This window comes from Nyctibius grandis, chromosome 8, assembly GCF_013368605.1.
Source record: "Nyctibius grandis isolate bNycGra1 chromosome 8, bNycGra1.pri, whole genome shotgun sequence".
In the NCBI taxonomy this organism is placed as follows: domain Eukaryota; kingdom Metazoa; phylum Chordata; class Aves; order Nyctibiiformes; family Nyctibiidae; genus Nyctibius; species Nyctibius grandis.
In genome coordinates this window covers 38,754,928-38,772,963 of record NC_090665.1, presented here as the reverse complement: position 1 = coordinate 38,772,963, position 18,036 = coordinate 38,754,928, and the positions used below count along the sequence as shown (strand labels likewise).

The following is an 18,036-nucleotide window of genomic DNA, read 5'->3' as shown; positions in this document are numbered from 1 at the left end:
AAACTGCACTTGACATAGCCTCTACTGCTGGGGGTACACCAATCCCTGCCTTCCCATAGGTGCGAAGGAGCCAGCCCACCCCTGTCCACAGACACTGCTGCCTTACAGGCAGAAGAGACCGAGGATTTTTTCCTCGATGGCTCTCCCCATCAAGGCTAAACCTTATTAATGCCTAAAGATCATGTTATTCTCTAGCCCAGCAAAACTTCCTCAGAGAAAAGCTAATGGGTTTTAGTTTTCACTGGTACTCCTCTCCCCAGGCAAAAATTCACCTTCAGGACAAGGCACTAATTACCTCAGAACTGCTCTTACATAGCATCTAGCAGTGGACACTACACAAGCCTCTACCAAAGCATCAAAGGAGATGATTAAGTTACTAGCAATATCTCTTATGATTCCCTCCACCAGTTTGAGTGGTCCCCTGAGCCCCATGCAGGCATCATTAGCAGCTCCTGCAATGGCAGGCCAATCAAATTAAGTGGAAACATTTTTGTCTCCTTTCCAGCAAAAATAATTTAGCTTTATTCCTCCCCCACCCATCAGCTACAAACGCACACGACCTGCCGGTGGTGGTTTAACAACAAACTGCACTGTGACCACCTCCACAGAGCTCTGCCCAGAGAGGCAGGCTTCTGGTCACCACCAACACAGGAATCAGCTTCTCAGGCAGGTGCAAAAGGAGCTTTGTAAGGACCTATTTTATAGCTCTTCTGAGAATGCCAGCTTTGCAAATACCCCTAAATTTGAATCAAAGATACTCAAGCACAAGAGTTAACGCCCGCTCCCTGCAAATCTGCTAGAGGAGTCTTGAGGAGCGGTTATACTTTGTTAGACCTATCACAAGAAGCTTCTGTGGATGATCAGCTTATCCAAGAGCATCTGATCCAAGGGAATAAAGGCAGCAATGGCAGAGCACAAAAAGCCACCTCAAGAACAAGCTAAACCAAGAAAACAGATGGTCAGGAATGAATCTGTTTCAGACCTCATGTACAATTTGCTGTTCATCTGCCTGAGAGAGAACGTTAAGAGCCAAATTCACAGAAGGGTCTCAGTGGGGCTTTCACGTTTGCAGGGCCAAACTTCCACACAGATGATTTTCAGCAATGTGACACTATTCCCCGAGGTTGGCACATACTTAACCTGCTGAATCCATGTTCTGATACACTAACCCACACCTTTGTGCTTCTAATTTTGAATGACTACCTAACCTGCTCTGCACTGCTAAACTCCATAAGCATCAATTTACAGGGTGGCTTAAAGTTTCCAGTTTGGCAATACTGGAAATAAGGCAAATGAAAGAAATGCCTTCTTTATCACACAGGTTCATCAGGAATCAGCACCTCATACTCTGGGGTTCACAAGGACACAACCTCTGCAAAGTGAGTTAGCACAGGTGAGAAGCGCTGGATTAACTCACTGAGGCTGACAGGGAAGTTCAGATACAAACACTCAACCAAGAGTCTTAGAGACAGAACATTAATCTCCCGCTCCAGAGCTTGCAAATGCATTCACCTTTACTTACAGTTCAATTAAGTCAAAGGTTTGACTTACAGAATTAAAATTCTGGACCGTCAGGGACTCGTGAACCACGTAACTATCAGGACCTAATCGTGTTGCAGCCAGGCCAACACCAGCTCACAGAAGACATCTCCCTCTCTGCCCTCTCTTTCCTTAGCTCTTGTTGCATTTTCTCAAGTGACCACAACAGGATGGAACACATTGAGGGGATTTGACAGGACTTGGGCACAAAAAGCCTGGGCAGCTGAGACTGGAGTCAAAGACTACGTGGGAGAAGGGCAAACACCATGGGCCCCTTTTTATGGGAGGAGTTTCCAGAAGTGATCTGGGAACTCAGCTGGTAAGAAGCTTGACAGAGATACCAAGATAAACTGGTTACAACAATATTGAAGAGTACACTTATAATAGAAACAAACAAAGTAGATTTTTTTTTGACAGACAGACTGCATTTTCTATAACCTAAGTTTCTTCAGTGTGTCAATAAGAATATAAAACAAAAAGCCATATATCGTTGGACAAGTCCTACATAATTTCTGTCAATGTAAACTAACAGGGATAAGGAAACCGTTCTCACGGAGCAAGCTTAAAAGTTGTGTGATTGATTAGAAGCTCATTAAAACATAAGATACAGACAAGTAAGTATTTGTTTCCCCAAAAGCACTCAAGTGTTCTCCATCTGGAGCAATAATGCTTAAATAACTGTTTAACAATAATGCGGCAAAGCTTACGAATACCACAAAGTTATTTTAGTGTTAACAAATGTAGAGGAGGAAACAAGAAAGCAGGCTGAGTTCAGTGGTCACAAATACAAAGTCACATGCATAGAGAGGAGCAGTATAACCTACCCATCCATCCAGCTGTATACTACTCTAGCAGCACAGGACTGAACCCAGGCATCACTACAGGCAAGTTCTGAGAAGAGCAGTAATCAGAGTCATAAAAAGCTAAGGTTGGGAGGAACCAGTTCTGATCTAGTTTGACCTTCTTCGTAAGCCAAAGCACTTCAGCTAATATTTCTGCATCCAGCTCCCCAACGTCTGGACCTAGTACTGTTAGAGACTGCAACAGAACGGACAGGAAACACCAGCATTATACAGGCATTATATAATTTAACCAAATGCCCTCACCTGGAACATGGCTGTTCTACTCACTGTACCCCAAAAGGTATATAGAAAAAGAGTAAAAGGTTCAGCAAAAACAAGGCAAATGCTGTACAAACCTAGCAGCCTCCCTTTGGATGTTTCTATGAACCTGGGCTTATCATCTAAGAACAGAACCCAAGAGCAGTTCCTAGATCACAGTCTACACGGATAGTGCTGCAGCCCTACTTCGGGCTAAAGTCAAAAGCATAAAGCACCACTGAGCCAGTTCAGCAGAGCACGCTGTCATCAAGAGCTTTCATTCACACTGAAGGACTCCACGACACCAAGAACCTCACACGCCTGGCTCAGACTTTTTTTTTTTTAAATTTAAAATAAGGTAACCAGGCATTGTTGGCCTGAAAAAGGTGGAAGGTGGGAACTTAGCCCCAGCTATCCAGAAATGACAAAGAAACAGTTTGATATCACCGACTCCAGAGACCTCTGTCACACAAAACAAGTCACTGCAGAGCAATACCTCAGTGCCTTTCAGCCATCTGAAGTCTCTGTGTCAGGAAAAGGGTCTACCTGCCAATGCCGGCAGCTCACCACACTCACCTCGGAGCACAGATGTGAGCACACCTGCCAGCAGTTACCTGTAATTGATGCAAGGTAACTTGTCTCTTGTGTCACTTAACAGACCTTCAAGAGTTCACAGGTTTTTGGCCCTCAGGGTCGATATTTAAGAATCTCCAAGCTAGCTCTGAATTCAGTTATGTATAACTTATCAAAGATATTGGGCCAGTAACTTAAAACCACTTCTATTTGCTTAAGACTGTGCTAAACATGTCATACTTCAAATTCAAGAAAACTATTTTGCTATCAGTACACTTTAAGCCTTTTGCTATTTTGTTAAGGTATCTCTATCTTCTTCTAAACTGCATCAGCATAACATCACTGGTGTTATCTCAAACTATCACAGCAGGAAGCTCAAAAGTAACAAGCCTCCTGATAGCCTGATCCACCAAATTCTGACTAAATGGTACATATTACACCAGCTACAAGCAATACAAAAGCAGATGACAGAATATTGTTACTATTGAAATGGTAAGTTCCAACTCCTCTGAACTTTGGGAAAAGAGTTTCAACTTCTTCAGCTCAAGCAAAAAAAAAAAGTATACTTGCTGTTTTTTTCCAATTTACAAACACAGAGATGGGACTTTCTCTGTAATAAAGTGACCTTTGATTTATTTGTCTTTTAAACACCAAGACACTTTTCACTAGAAATGCTCGTTTACTTGCTGTTAGGAACACCCAGAAATACAATAAAAGTAACACACCAGCATCTGTGGGTTCGAGAGCAAAAAAAAAAACAAACCACTAAACCGTGACGTCAAATGCAGGGATGCTCAGGCTGCTGGTTTAAAAGTTTACTGCAAGATTCTGCCATGTGAGCCGTGAAAGCACGGCAGCCTGGCCCCAGCATTTAAAACCCAGGACTGAGGGCCTGCCGATAAGCTCGCTGGTGGGATGCCAGCGGTGGGGGCTGCCTGCCCCAGGACACCGGGATGAAGGTGGAGGGTTTCAACCCCGCGCACTCTGTGCCCCCCAGCTGCCATGTCGCAGCTCCCGGCCTGCGAGGGGGGGTTCGCACACACAACTCGTCCCAACTCTGGGAAGTTTTCCGGGCAGCGGGGGAGGCGCGGGGGGAGGCCCGGCGGGGCGGGGGCAGCCCGGGGCGCCGCGCGGGACCGCACTCACCGTTCAGCCGGGTCTGCCGGTTCGCTCGCACCCGCAGGAAGGTCTGCAGAGGGGAGACAAGAGCGGAGAAGGGTCAGGGCCCGCGGGCGCTGGATGTAACAACTCACCCCCCGCCCTGCCGCTAAACAAGGCCCGACCCCCCCCCTCCGCATCACCGGGACAACGCACCGGCCCCGGGCCTGCCCCGCACCCACCTCTTCCCGGCCCCCGCCGCCGGGCCCCCTCCTGCCGCTCTGCATAGCCGCGGGTGTCCGGCGGGGCAGCGGGGGGACGGGCCCCGGGGCGGACCTCCCCGCGCGGCCCGGGATGCGGGCGGATACTGCGCGGCCCGGCAGGCGCCGCCGATCAGCCCCCAGCGGCCGCCGCCATGTTGGCCCCGGTCATGTGACCCGCCGCCGAGCGGGTGAAAGTTCACCAGGAAACCGGCGGGGAGAGGCGCGAGAGGAGGAAGTTCCCATGGCAACCGACAGGCGGCAGCAGGGCCCAGCGAGTCCCGGCCAATCAGGGCCCAGGAGCGGCTGGAACCCAGGGTCATCTGGCCAATCAGGGAGCAGGGGTAACTGGCACTCAAAAGTGCCTGTCCAATCAGAAATCAGGAGCCACTGTAGGCCACGGACATGTGACCAATCAGGGCCCAAGGGCAACTGGAACCCAGGGGCAGGTGGCCAGTCAGTGCCCAGGAGCAACCGGAAGCCAGGTTTCCTTGCCCAATAAGGACTGGGCGCCCTTTAGGCCCAACAGCACTAGCCAGTCAGGGCCCTGGGCCCAACTGTAACCCAAAGGTGCTGGCCAATCAGGTACCAGGGGCAACCGCTCCCCAAGTTTTCTTGCCCAGTTAGGGACTGGGGGCCCTTGAGGCCTGAGGGCACCTGGCCAGTCAGGGCCTGAGGGGTAACTAGACCCAAAGGCACGTGGCCAATGGGGGCCCAGAGGCCCCTCCACGGTCCCTGCCCAGCCCCAGCCCCGCCATGGGGTGCCGGCACTGCCTCCCGGGCCCTTGCCTGACCCGGCCCTGAATGCCAAGGCCGGCTGTGGCTGCCAGGGCTGGGCTGGGCACCCGGGCCTGACCCACCCCAACAGCACCGACCTCCGCTTCCGGGCTCTGAAATCTTCCTGGCCTTCCCGAGGAGAAGTGGCCCGTGCCTTGGGCGCGGGGGCACCCAGGCTACAGGTGGAGCCCTGCCGTCTCCCCTGTGCTTTTCAGCCTCTTCACCCTCTTTTTCTTTCTGCATTTCATCAAACCTGGGCAATCAAACCTGGCTCTTGGATTTCCTTCCCACGTCTGCCCCACAGCTGCTGTGGGGGATGGCTCCAGTGGACCAGCCTGAGGGTAGGACAGAGCTAGCGGCTAGCAATTGGGCAGCACGTGCTCCTACACACACAAATCCCATTTGTTCCCCCCTCTGCAGACTCTGCAGACTTCGTTTCTTGGAATCAAACCTACATTTTGGGTCTTCGCTCTGGCACCTGACAATCTGTCGCTCCTTCTTCAGAGGGAAAACAAAAAAAAACCCCGATATCTTTTGCTGTATCAGAAGATGACGGGCAGTCAGCAAATTCAGGTGCTGGCTAATAAGCTTTGCACAGTGCTGACCTGCGTCATACATCCCGGCTCTGTCTGCAAGCTGAAACGCAGCTGTATTTTCATACATGTGCTTACTTACAGAATCAAAGCTGCTGATTGTTGGTTTTACACTTTTAATTAATTAAGCTGTCTTGCAGGAGGCAGCTGAGCTCAGGTGGAGGGAGGCGAGCCTTTCCTGGAGAAGGATTTTAGGCTTTCAGTTATACTTACTCCACATGTTATTCAGTCACAAATATTCTGTGGGCTCGGCTGACTCAAACGAGGTGGTCTCCCTCCAAGCCTGAAATGTTATCTTTGCACTACAGTGAATGACTTATAATTTGCTGTTAATCTTTCCACTGGGGATTCAGGGTTGTATCTAAATCTAACTAAAACGGCTTTATCTTTACTTGGAGCGCAGGAAAAGCCCCGACTGACAGGACATGCTGTATCTCCAAGGAGCACCCACCACTGACCCATATCACAAGGTCCTGCTCTACACCAGCTGCCACCACCTCGGTCCGATCGGTGTCCATGTACCAAACTCCAGCAACCAGGCTTGGCAGAGGGAAGACAAGGGGTTCCCCCCTCCCCACGTCCCAGAGCCACCCCACCACCTCCACTGCAGCTCCTGTCAGTGCGGGGAGCAACGCAAGCAGCCCAAGTGCTGTGCAAGCCTTTTGTGCCAATATTTCTGTAGCACTCCTATTCATAAATCTCCTTCTTCCCTAAATATCCCCATGGTAAATAAGCATGAAGACTAAGAAAACCAAGCCACAGGAATTCTGAAAACCTATATGCCAATAACTCACGTTCTAGCATGTTACTAATACAGTGTATATTCACGATTAAATCACAGATAACACAAGGGACATTCATAATTCCAGCACACCTCTGCATATGGAAAGCTAAATTTTGCAGCCCTTAAAGTCACCACCATGAGAGTCTTCCGCTCTGTTTCCTGAGCATTTCACTTGCTAAGCCAGGAAGACTGACTTCTCATTCATATTGTGGCTTTATTAAGGATACACTGAGGCTTTACACAACCCTGGCACCCACTCTGAGGTCTCTTTACGCTGCCAGAGCAGCATAACGCAGCCAGCACAAGCATAAATGAAAATCAGGCCCCAGAGGTCTTTTCTCCCTGCAGTGCAGACTTCCAACTCCCATTACACATTTGCATTAAGGGCTGCAACCCTCCATAAAATACACTCAAAAACTTAAAACACATTAGACACTAGCTAGACTCAGCACATAGAGGGGGCTTCTGCTGAGAATATTTGTCCTCGAGTATGATATAATAAAAATTTATAGGAACAGAGGACTGCAAGGGGCCACCAATTTCACAGAGGCTGAAGTCTGGAGGAGCGGGAAGGGAGGGTTGTTCTCCAACAAAGGGGGCCACGACAAAAGTCTTCCATGCCCTTTTGGAAAGAACGTGATTTATTTATTAAGCAGGCAAGAAAGGGAGCAGGATTACCTGAATCAGGCATTTCTGTATTTTCTGCAGGGTTTTGCTTCCCTTACTTTGTACCAGGTCTCATTGTTCATACAAAGGCAAAGTGACTTATGAATAGGACAGAGGAGAGAATAATAGGCAACAAATGCACAAATCTGCTACTAATAGGACCTATCTTCAGAAACACATGCTTTAACTGGGGCTGCTCGGTTAGACCCCCAGCACTGGTCATCAGCCTCTGCCTCTGCAGTTCCAAACGCAGACCTGGCACATGCAAAGTGGGCGATGCAGGAAGATCTGACCCGTCTGCCTGACCCTGGGCGCAGGGTATCATTGCAGAGCACCGCAGGGTACGGGGTGATGGGTGTACGCCAAGCTGGTACAGCCACGGCCTACCCAGCCTGTCCACACAGCAGGCAGAGGCACGCTTGTGTCTGTGCTGAAGAGCACCATTAATTTATCTGCTGCCTTTCAGAGCTTACTTGAAGCCAGTGGCTGAGCGCAGGCTTGCAACCAAACAGTTTGGATGTGAGTTTAGTCAAAGTCAAGTGTGCCAGCTCTCCCCAAAAACACAGACAGACTTACAACAAGCAAAGCTGTACTTGTGCTGCTGCCTATATCTTCTTTTCTTGATCCATCTCCCTCAGCTTTTACTCATTGCGTCACAAGTCACGACCTGCTGCTCCTCTGGGCAGAGGGTGTGTTATAAAACATGCTGGCATGGCTGTGGATGGTCCAAAACCGCTTCTGTTTTGGGTGGGAGTCATGGGTGAGCTTGCTGGGCAGCGGCACACCAGTGAAATTGAGAATTTTGGCCTGCTGCAGGCCGACGTCATTCACTGTTTTACAAAAAAATCACTTATCTGAAAGTTTCCTGTTGGCACAGGGTAAGTAATGACAAACATAGCCATGGCAACAACCGAGATGATGCATATAACGCAACAGAAACCTTTACACAGATATAAAGCAGTTTTGCACAGCTGTGGTTTAAAGTCAGAGCTGGGAGGACTCTGCAGACAAAAGCACGCCTTCGTAGCCATGTGAGGGACCAAGTGCTCACGTCCCCATGCTGCAGGCAGGCGAGCTGGGGCACCGGTGCAGAGCCAAGAGCTGGGCTCTCACAGAGAGCTGCAGGCACTGGGGAGAACTGGCTCCCTGCCTAAGGCTGACACTAGTAGCATCATCCACTTGCTTACCTGGTATCTGTCCGAGTGATGGATGTCATCTGAGGAGTGGGGTGATGCTGTCGGAGAATCTCCTTCCCTCTTGATTGAGGCCGACAACAAAATTGACTGCAAGAAAAAGGAGAAATTCATGCTGTGAGCATTGCCGAGCTCTCTGCCCCTCGCTAAGCCGTCCTCAAAGCCATGGAGAGCATTTGTCGGGCTGTGGGGCTGCACTGGGACAGATTGCTGGGCTGTGGGGCTGGCTCTGCTCTTCCCGTGGGACAGTGCCCCACAAGGGGATCGGGTTGCAGGGTCTAGCAAAGTACAAATGCATCAGGCAACAAAGGGATGGTCATTTTGTCCCAGGTCTGGTGGATGGAGGCAGAATCAGTCCCTGCTGGAAATGATGCGTGAGGACCACACCAAAAATTCCCAGGGTAAGGCGAAGGCGTGCTGATGTGGAGCGGTGCTAACGTGCCCTCGTCTGCCCCCTCTAAGTGCCACTAAATCTCTCAATAGCTTTGTAAACTGCACTAAAGCTCTCAGCACCTTTGCCGTGCAGCTACCTCTTCCTTCTGTAATGATGCTATTTATTTTAATAAGTAGCACAGAAAAAAAGAGCCTTTTAGAAGGTTAAAAAGATCAGTGATATTTGAGACCTAAGAAATCACTGATAAACTTCGAGTCAATAGTAGGTAAGTCTAAATTCTACACACAGTGAACTCTAGCGGGAAAATTACTGTGGGAGCTTGACAGCATCTAAAAAAATGTACACTGAGTTGCAAGTGAACTTTATTATTAGAAGAGTTTGAGGGAAAAATGCAATTTAAAATTCTAATTTAAAATATAAATTAGCTAAACTAGGCTAAGTATAGCCCCATGCACTGTAAAGAATGTACAGTGGAAATGCAGCTCTCCAGATGTTTGTTTCAGACAATCAGCTGGCAAGGTTCGACAATAAATGACTGCTCGGAGATGTGTATGTTTGCGAAGGGAAGTGTAGATATCATCTGAATTGGACAGGTCAAGTGTGGTGACATTATTAAAAAGCATAATACCTTGGAGAAAGGCAAGTATTCCAGAAACACTTGCCTCTGGGCTGAAATGAAACGTGAAAAAATGTGCATTTTTTGGAAAGATATGAGCAAGTGGAAAAATGACTCAGCATACAAATCTGTTCAGTCAGCAGGATGCAATCCCCCGGGCTCAGACAGCTCTCCTGGCGAGAAAAGCACAGCAGCGCGGTCGGCGTGGGCAGGGAGGTAGGGCATGCTCGGGATGGAGGCAGGGAAGGAGGATTTGGGAAGCTGGGTTCAACCCCACGGGCATGAGCTGCCAGCCTTGCCACGAGGCAAGAGCCGCATCCCTGTCTGCACTGAAGGTCTCTGCCATAAAACGTGGCTCTACCGGCTGTGCAGAGGCGTGACGTCCTGAAAGGGGTCACGGGGGCATTACCTGCTGGGGTGTTCTGTCAAGTCCCCGGGTATGGTCCCTCCTGCCAACGCCGAGGGCTGGCACACGCCTCAGCTCAGCCCGATGGGGATGCCAGGCGCTGGGAGGGCCAGCGGGAGCCAGTGGGGCTGGGGACATGCAGAGAGGGCTGCCCCAAGAGCTGCCCCAAGAGACCAGCACCTGCTTCCCAGAAGAGAGACAGGCAGAGCAGGGGGTTCTCTTGCCTCACGTGTTGGCCAAACCAACTGGTGATCAGTTTTGGTGGGCGTCTCATTTATTTCTGGAGAAGCCCTCTGATAACCGTGCGACACAGAGTGTAGATCCTGAGCTCCTGCCATCGTTTAATTTCTTTATTTTCTAAACGGGGAATGAGGACCATTTCTGAAGAAGCAGGATTGCACATGTCCTACAAGATGGAGGGATGGAGGCTCAAAGCCTTCAGGTGTGACTCGGAACGACAGCCCTCATTGCAGCAGTGCTAATGCCCTTTCCCTCCTCTAATAAGCCAAGCACCCTGGAGCTGGGAGGGTTAAATCTGTTTTGTCTTCCAATGTATTCTGGAGAAGGGGAAAAAACACCCATCTCCCCATTCCTCGACGACAGACAGACAAACCCTCCCCGCCTCCAGCTTCCCCCCTCAGCTTCTGGTAGCTCTAATCCAATATTATTATGTGAAAAATGGTTGGGCTAGCTATGGAGACAGTAAATTAAACGTTATGTATTAGTTTTTAGCGTGTGGTCCCGGGAAGAACGCTGGCCCCATTTATTCCACAAACCTCCTGAGCACCATGGCGATGACCTCTGGAAAAACGCAGGGCTAAACTAATCCCAAAGATGTCAATCTCGAGGCCTCTTCTACATACACTTGCAGTTTAGATTAATAAACTGTCTATTTTTAAATTGCGTGCAAGCACTTCAATTCTAAATACCTTGCCGGCATGTTAAACACAGCGTTAGAGATGCCAAGTCACACTTCCCCTTCACTCTTAGGAAACTTGACTTCATTTGTTTTTCTCATTTCCCTGTGCTGTGCCACGCTTTGCCTGTCAGGCAGCTGGCGGGGCAGGCAGGGATGCAGGCTCAGGGGCTAAGGGATTAGGAAAGGCACTCACTATCAGGGTGACTTTCATTTCTGCATGAGGCCAGCCCCTCCGCCATCCCCATTTTGGCCTCTTTTTTCCCCAAATCGTTGCGTTGGGTCTGTTTCCCGATGGCTAAGCAGTGAGGACGCAGGGCCACAGCATGCCAAGCTGAGGATTTGCTGCTCCCTGCATCCACACCGCTCACTCCCACCCAGGTACCGGCAAGTGGGGAAGGGGCAGTGATACGATCCCCATACCTCTCTCAACTGGCGTCTGGGAAGACGGGTGCGGAGGGAAAAGGCAGCTTTACACATGCCCTCCCAGCCCTCATGCATACCCAAGCCGCAGGGCAGCCCCGAATTCTGCCATCCCACCCCAAAAACATGGTGCTGGGTGCTCTGCGTGCAGACAGGGCTGTGCAGAGATGCTTGCTACCATCGGGGACGATCTGCTTTGGCATGGTGGGAACAAGCCTTGATGCTGAGATGTCCCTTTCCCCCCAGGAAAAGGCCACCAGCCAGCTCATCTCCGCCTGGTTGCCAGTTCAGTCCAGCTCCCCTTCAGGGTGCATCTGAGTGGGGCTATCAGGGCGAGAGCACCCTCGTCCCTCCCCGGTCCCACTTTCCCTTGACAACCACGGCTCCCAGCACCAAAGATGGAGCAAGGGCCTTGTGTGAGCGGCCATGCAGCCTCAATATTTCTCCCTCCCTTTAAATCATCTCTCCATTGGGTAAAGGCACTCTCTGCGGAGGTTATAAACCCTGAGAGGATCAGCCTGAGCATTACACCTGGGGCAAGCTAAATAAAAAAAGGTCACCGGCGCTTTTTAAACATGGACAAAAAAGCAGTAAAATGTGTTTGGAAAAAAAAATCTGGCATTAAATCATGACTTTTTGCCTGGCTTGCCTCATTAAAAGTGGCCTTTTGGAAGGTAAAATTATCATTGTAAGTGATAAGATCTTTAAGAAAATAATTCACGGCTTCTTCACCCTTTAATATGATAGCCGCCACCGGCTAATTTTTTTCTTAATGGCAACGAGGCCATCAATCTTGCCCGAGCCATGTACTCCCTCTTTCCTCCTGCCCCTCCTGCTGTGCCTGGCAGCCATGGCCCTGCTTGGTGTTCCCTTCCCACCCTGTGCAGCCCAGCAGTGCTGTGCCAAGGGGAGCAGACAAGTCTAGGTGTATGGCTTGGGCACGTCTGGGTGTATGGCTTGGGCACGTCTGGGTGTATGGCTTGACACATCTGGGTGTATGGCTTGGGCACGTCTGGGTGTATGGCTTTACCCGCGGATCCGGGCTGTCCCCGGGGACGTGGCACCGCAGGAAGCAGAGGCCACGTCAGCCTTGCTCATGCTGCCAGGTTCACACCCTGGTAGCTCCCGACTCCCTCCATGGGCAATTCTGCAGAGCTGGGTTGCAGTATCTGCAAGTGTTTCATCAGTCTCATTGCACTTAGGAACGACATATAGTTTATATATATAAATACACAGGCAGGTTCGGCATGAATCGAATGTGCATCATGCAGCTGCTGTGATCCCAGTCCATCGCTCTCCGACCTGCTCCTCCTGCTCGGGTGGAGGAACCACGGGCTGCTCCGAGGCGATGGCGGCGAGGGGCATGCGTGCCAACACGCCACCGACTCCTGACCCACACACGCTCGAAGCGTGGGCCTGGGGCAGCGTGAGGGGAGGGGACGGGGTCAGGGTGCAGGCCGCCAGCCCGAGGAAATGGATGGAAATTGCCGGCACATTGCCGCCCCCAGCCCGAAGCCCTGCCGCCTCCCGGGGCAGGTGTCAGTGCCGTGGAGGAGCCCAGCCGGTGCCGCTGACATTCTGCTGCCTCTCAAGGCCAGTCATTTGAGAGTATTAAAGTGCTGGACTCCTGCTTTCTGATAGCCTTGGAAAAACACAGGGAGTCTATTTTTCTTAAACAATCCATCACAGCTGCTGTCAGCAGAACAAACACCCTAACCCCGCTTTTTATGTATCTATATGGCCTTCTCTTATTTTTTTTTTTTTTATTTTGGCGCAAAGTGTTCCCTGCTTGATGCATTCAGCTTTAACTCTAGCCGTCTAAATAGGTACTTATCACTTAACATGGAGGTGATGGCTTGACATGTTTTCTGTCTCCTGCCCTCCCCTCCACGGTAGGGAAGCCGTCAAAGTGTTGCTAATAGCTGTTATCACTTGGGAACTGTAACCCGAAAGCAATGAGTGATACCAAGCCTTGCTGCGATTTTCCCCCCTAACTCTGCTCACCGTTTTTTATGTTATTGCTAGAGGATCCCTGACACAAGATGCTACTATTAGAGCTGAGGTTTCCTAGAAGCTTTCGGAGGGTCTGCATTTGCTCCTGGGAAAGTTAGAGGTAAATTATCTAGTGGCTTTAGCTGGCAGAGATAAAGGTGGGATGGAGCTGGGGCTGAAAGGCTTAAATGTGAGAAGGGTGTGAATAGTGAAGAGAAATAATGGTATCAGCAGCTTCTGGCCTTCGCTGAAGGATTCCAGTGGTCCGCAAGCAGAGTAAGCTTACAGAAATGTGAGCTACTGATTTATTTCTGTGCATGTTACAGTCACACCTGGGATTGCAATCGAGCTCTGGGTCCTCTTGGGCGAGACCCCAGCTACATGGTGGGGAAAGGGGCCTCTTCCAGCAGAACCGCCCATTGGGGATGGAGGGGGAAAGAGGTCTGGCCAAGGTCTGCCAGCCTGTCCGGCTCCCCCCCCAGGACCACAACCCTCTCCGCTCCTCCTGCCGAACACAGCGGTTTCCCCCGGACTAGAAGGGAGGGGCACATCTGTTTGGCCCAAGGGAGCGAGGGGCTTTGTTTGTGCATGGGGTAATTTGTTTTATGGAATAAAACCTGGCAGAGATTTTTTTTGGAGTGGCTCTGGTATTTATCACCCCGAACTGGCAGGGAGAGCGTTCAGCCAACACTCATCCTAGGTAATTTCCCCTCCTTCGTGCATCTGTGGGCTGTTCTCGTGTCCCCGGCTTGGCCACAATGTCAGATGTAGCTTTCTAATCTTTCCTTGTAAATCACAGCTACAGAAGGAGGGGGCACAGATATGGTGAGTGACTTCTCCAACCCCTGCAGCGAGTCAGTGACACAAGAGAAGGAGTTAAAACCCCAGGGCCCAAACACTCGTACCCTGTTCCTACCACCAGACATGATACGGAGAAGTTAAATGATTGTGCTAGAAATTTCATCTTGAGCGAGGCAGCTGCGAAGGGCTTAATACAGACATTCTGTCAAGGTTTAAGACTCCAAATCTTGCTTGCTTCAAAGCTCCTTTTCCTTGGAGGGCTTTAGTGGTCAAATTTCCCTCTAGGTGCTGTAATTCTCTCTCAAACTGCTCAGTGAATCTGTAAAATCACGGGGGAGGGTGGGGGAATCAAAGGGCTCTGGCACTGTGTCTTGGTTCCCAGCTCCGCCGGAGGTCTCGGGCAGCGTGCTGGCCGCCTGCCTGCGGGCACCCCCGGGAGCTGGGCGCACACCTAAACAAACCGGCCGCAAGCATCTGCTGGGCGCGGGAGATGGATGTTGTTCCTGGCTGTGTGTTTGCTTGCAGCAAAAGCCAGCGCACGGGCTGGACCTTTAGTGGGAAAGACAATTTACAGTCACGTATCAGGAAGCAGCAGTGGAAAAGGAATGCCGAACCCGCTGCAAGAGCAGGGTGCTTCACAGAGCCCAGCCTCTTCCCTTCACCGGTCAGCACTGGCACTTTCAGAGAGGTTACAAGAAAGTTCAGCGGACGCTGTTAGGTGACAGGCAACAGTCTGCAGCTAATATCTTGAAATTTAGGGGTTGAGATCTCTCTGGGCACAGATGATATCCCACCTACTGACAGCCCGTGGAAGGAGAGCCATAGGCCAGACAGGCAGTGGCGAAGAGATGCTCTTAGGTAGCTAGGAGGACCTGGGGACACCAACTCTTGGAGTTACTGCTGGCTGCTCAATGGAGAGCAGGAACAGTCAGAGTTACGCTGCTCATACACCTCACCAGCATGGGTTCAGCTCAATGTGTGCTCCTCGCCCGCACATTGCAACCCCTTGCAAGAGGCAGCCAAGGCAAGAGGGGAAGGGCAAGGAGGGATCACGAAGCCCAGGAACGATGCCCAGGGGAACTACACACTGCTGACAGCTACGTACAGACTTCTGGGCAGCCACGAGCCTGGACAGAGCCTGCAGTGCTGTCCATATGCCTCCGCAAGACAACCCTGCTGCCTGGCCTGCCTCAAACATGGCCTCTGGCCACATTGCAGAGTGCTGCAGGGAAGCTCTGGGCTCACAGAGGTCTGGGGCATGGCTGGCTTGGGCACACCTTCAGAGTGTCCTCCTGAATGACTCTGGTGTTGGGCTTCCCCATGGTGACCCAGGACAACAGTGAAAGGTTAGTGAACAACCACAATGGTGAATGGGACCATGGAGCCACGGCCTCTAGCTTAGCAAGAGCGAGGACATCCTCCATCTCTTCCCATGGGAGTGAAGTATCTGTTCCCACTGACACTGAAACTTCTCCTTGGTGAAGCATTTCTTTTCCCACCTCTTCCTTCTGGAGTCTCAGATATCATCAGAGAAGGATGCTACAGGTGTCCAGAACTCTCCTTGAAGTCCAATGCCTGAGGAAGACCTTTCCCAGAGCAGGGCCACTGGATGCGCTTTCCGCAAAGGAGATGGGCTTTCAGCAACTTTTTATTTCTCTGCCTGCTGCAAAGCATTGGCACGAGGCAGCCCAGCAAGAACAAGCTGTTGCCTTGACCTGTGGGGGCTTGGTGGGCTGCCTGGCTCTCAGCAATGTGAAGATCAAGGCACCAAAGGCTATCACAAGCCTTGGGGGTGAAACATCCAAGCTTGCAATTAGGGACAGAAACTACAGCTGAGAGGAGACAGCGCTGTTCCCCTTGCTGTCCGCAGGCCATGGGACTTCCTGAAGACACCAAGCAGCTATCTCAGGCCCTTCTCCCCAGCCAGAGGCTGGCAGAGCTCAGCTTGCTGTCACCAGCTTTCCTAAGTAAGTGGCAGTCAGGGTTGGATAGAAATCTCACCCTGAGGCTCACTACGCAGGTTTGGCAGCTGCTTGTCCAAGTGGCTTGCCCACACTGGCATATGACCATCGCTTGGGCTTGGTCACTAACAGAAAGCCAAGGAGGATCCTGGACGCTGTGGAGCTATGTGGTGCTCAGAGCTGCCCTCCGAGCTGCCTTTGCAGAGGTGGAGCCCAGGCGCCCAGCAGATGTGTTGGCCAGAGCTCCCCAGCTCGCACCTCTGCCTGGCCGTCACTGCCTCCGTCAGCTCCGATAATAGAAGAACCTGATACAATAATCCTGCATTCATCACATCCCATGTTGAGTGATTGGATTTTCTTTGACATATTGCCATGAAAATTGACCCAGTACAGTGAGTGACAGCACTTCAGGGGCAGGAAAGCAGCGAGTGAGGAACATGCGTTTACATCTGGGGTTTTATTGCCAGGAGAAACGTTTGCTGAGGCAACTGCGGGGAAGGGATGGGAGCAGAGCCAGGAGACAGAGCATGGTGGAGTTAAACCCCCTGCCTCCAGCTGCACCCCAGGAAGAGCCTCAGGCTAGCACAGAAGCAGCAACGGTTGTAATACTATATGCAAGGTCCTAAATGAGTCCTAAAGTGGTGTTAAAGCCACCAGTGACCACAGAAGTAACAGGTCAGCCTGCACCCTACCCCAGCTCCCATGGCCCTGAGTGGGACCAGCCTGCACACATTGCCAGGGGATGCTGGATGCTCCCAAGGGACAGGGAGATGCAGCTCCTTTCTCCTGCTGCTGAGCTGCTGGAGCTGTCATCCCTTTTGTTGGCTTGGGGAGAAGGACCCTCCAGGAAACCCAGCGGCAGTCCCCGTGACTCCTTCCACCAGTGCCCAGGGTGGGAAGTGGGACACGGCACAGGCCTCAGCTCTTCCCAGGTGATGCCTACCAGACCTCCAGTGATGCCTGGGTGCCTGGGCATGGGCTGCAAGCCCACCCTGGGGTCTGTCCCCATCTTTCCACCTGGGACCCCTGTTAAAGGTGGCCCAGGGGCCCAGCTTTGTCCCCAGCAGGACCTTCTCGGAGACACTCCACATCCCAATGGGCTATTCCCACCCCATGTTGCAGACGATCAGTGGGCACAAAGGGAAAGAGCAGCCTTCATCTCCACACCACCCTCCTGATCAATTCTGTGTGGTTACAAAGGGACCTTTAATACCAAGCTCAGGTGAAGGTGACGGCGCTGTACCTTCCCATGCCACACAGGACTTGTCTCCTAGCAAAAGCCACCTAGATATAATGAATCCTCCTGGGCTGAGAAGCTTTCAAGCTCTCTGAGAAGGGAATGAAAGATTTCCTGATTTCACCCTCTCCCTCCCTGCTCTCCTGGCTTCTTGAAGTAATGTTCTTAGCCCCAGACGTGACGGGCAAAGGGAAAAGATCCATGTGGTGACAGGGGACGATTGATCTCTTTTACATAGAACGACGCTCCAGTCCCAGTTTAATCCCCTCGCTCAAGGCAAATGGGATTCTTTGTCAATGGAAACTTCAAAAGCCCAACCCTGCCGCGAGATGGACCTTCTTCTTTATCTGGTCTCTGTCAGTCACTCACTGCGTTTCCCTCCAAACAGCTAATCTGTCTTCCTAGCCGTCCTTCTCCCTCGCAGGCTCTGTGCTTGGGACTGTTGAGTTATCTACACTCAGACCTGATGAGGAGGGAAAGGGAAGCCTGCAGAGTCCAGCTACTTTCATTTTGTGGGTGCCCTTTCCAGCCCCTATGGTACGTCCCAAGGCAGCCTCACGCTCCGTGGATTTTCAGTGGCGGGTGGGTTTGTTGATCGCTTTCTACTCTGCTTGTTTTTCATGGGAGAAATTGTCAGGTCTCCGCTCTCCTCCCCATCTCCCCCCGGACAGGGCACAGGAGACAGGGATAGTCACACAGGAGATGGG

At 51.3% G+C, this 18,036-nt stretch overlaps 1 protein-coding gene across 1 annotated transcript in view; it reads right to left on the bottom strand.

Annotated features, from left to right (window-relative positions):
• Positions 1-18,036, bottom strand: part of RNF220 (ring finger protein 220) — a 225,082-nt gene that overhangs the window by 53,962 nt on the left and 153,084 nt on the right. Inside the window, 2 exon segments of the mRNA XM_068406809.1 lie at positions 4,359-4,401; positions 8,578-8,673. Coding sequence (XP_068262910.1) covers positions 4,359-4,401; positions 8,578-8,673 — 139 coding nt within the window.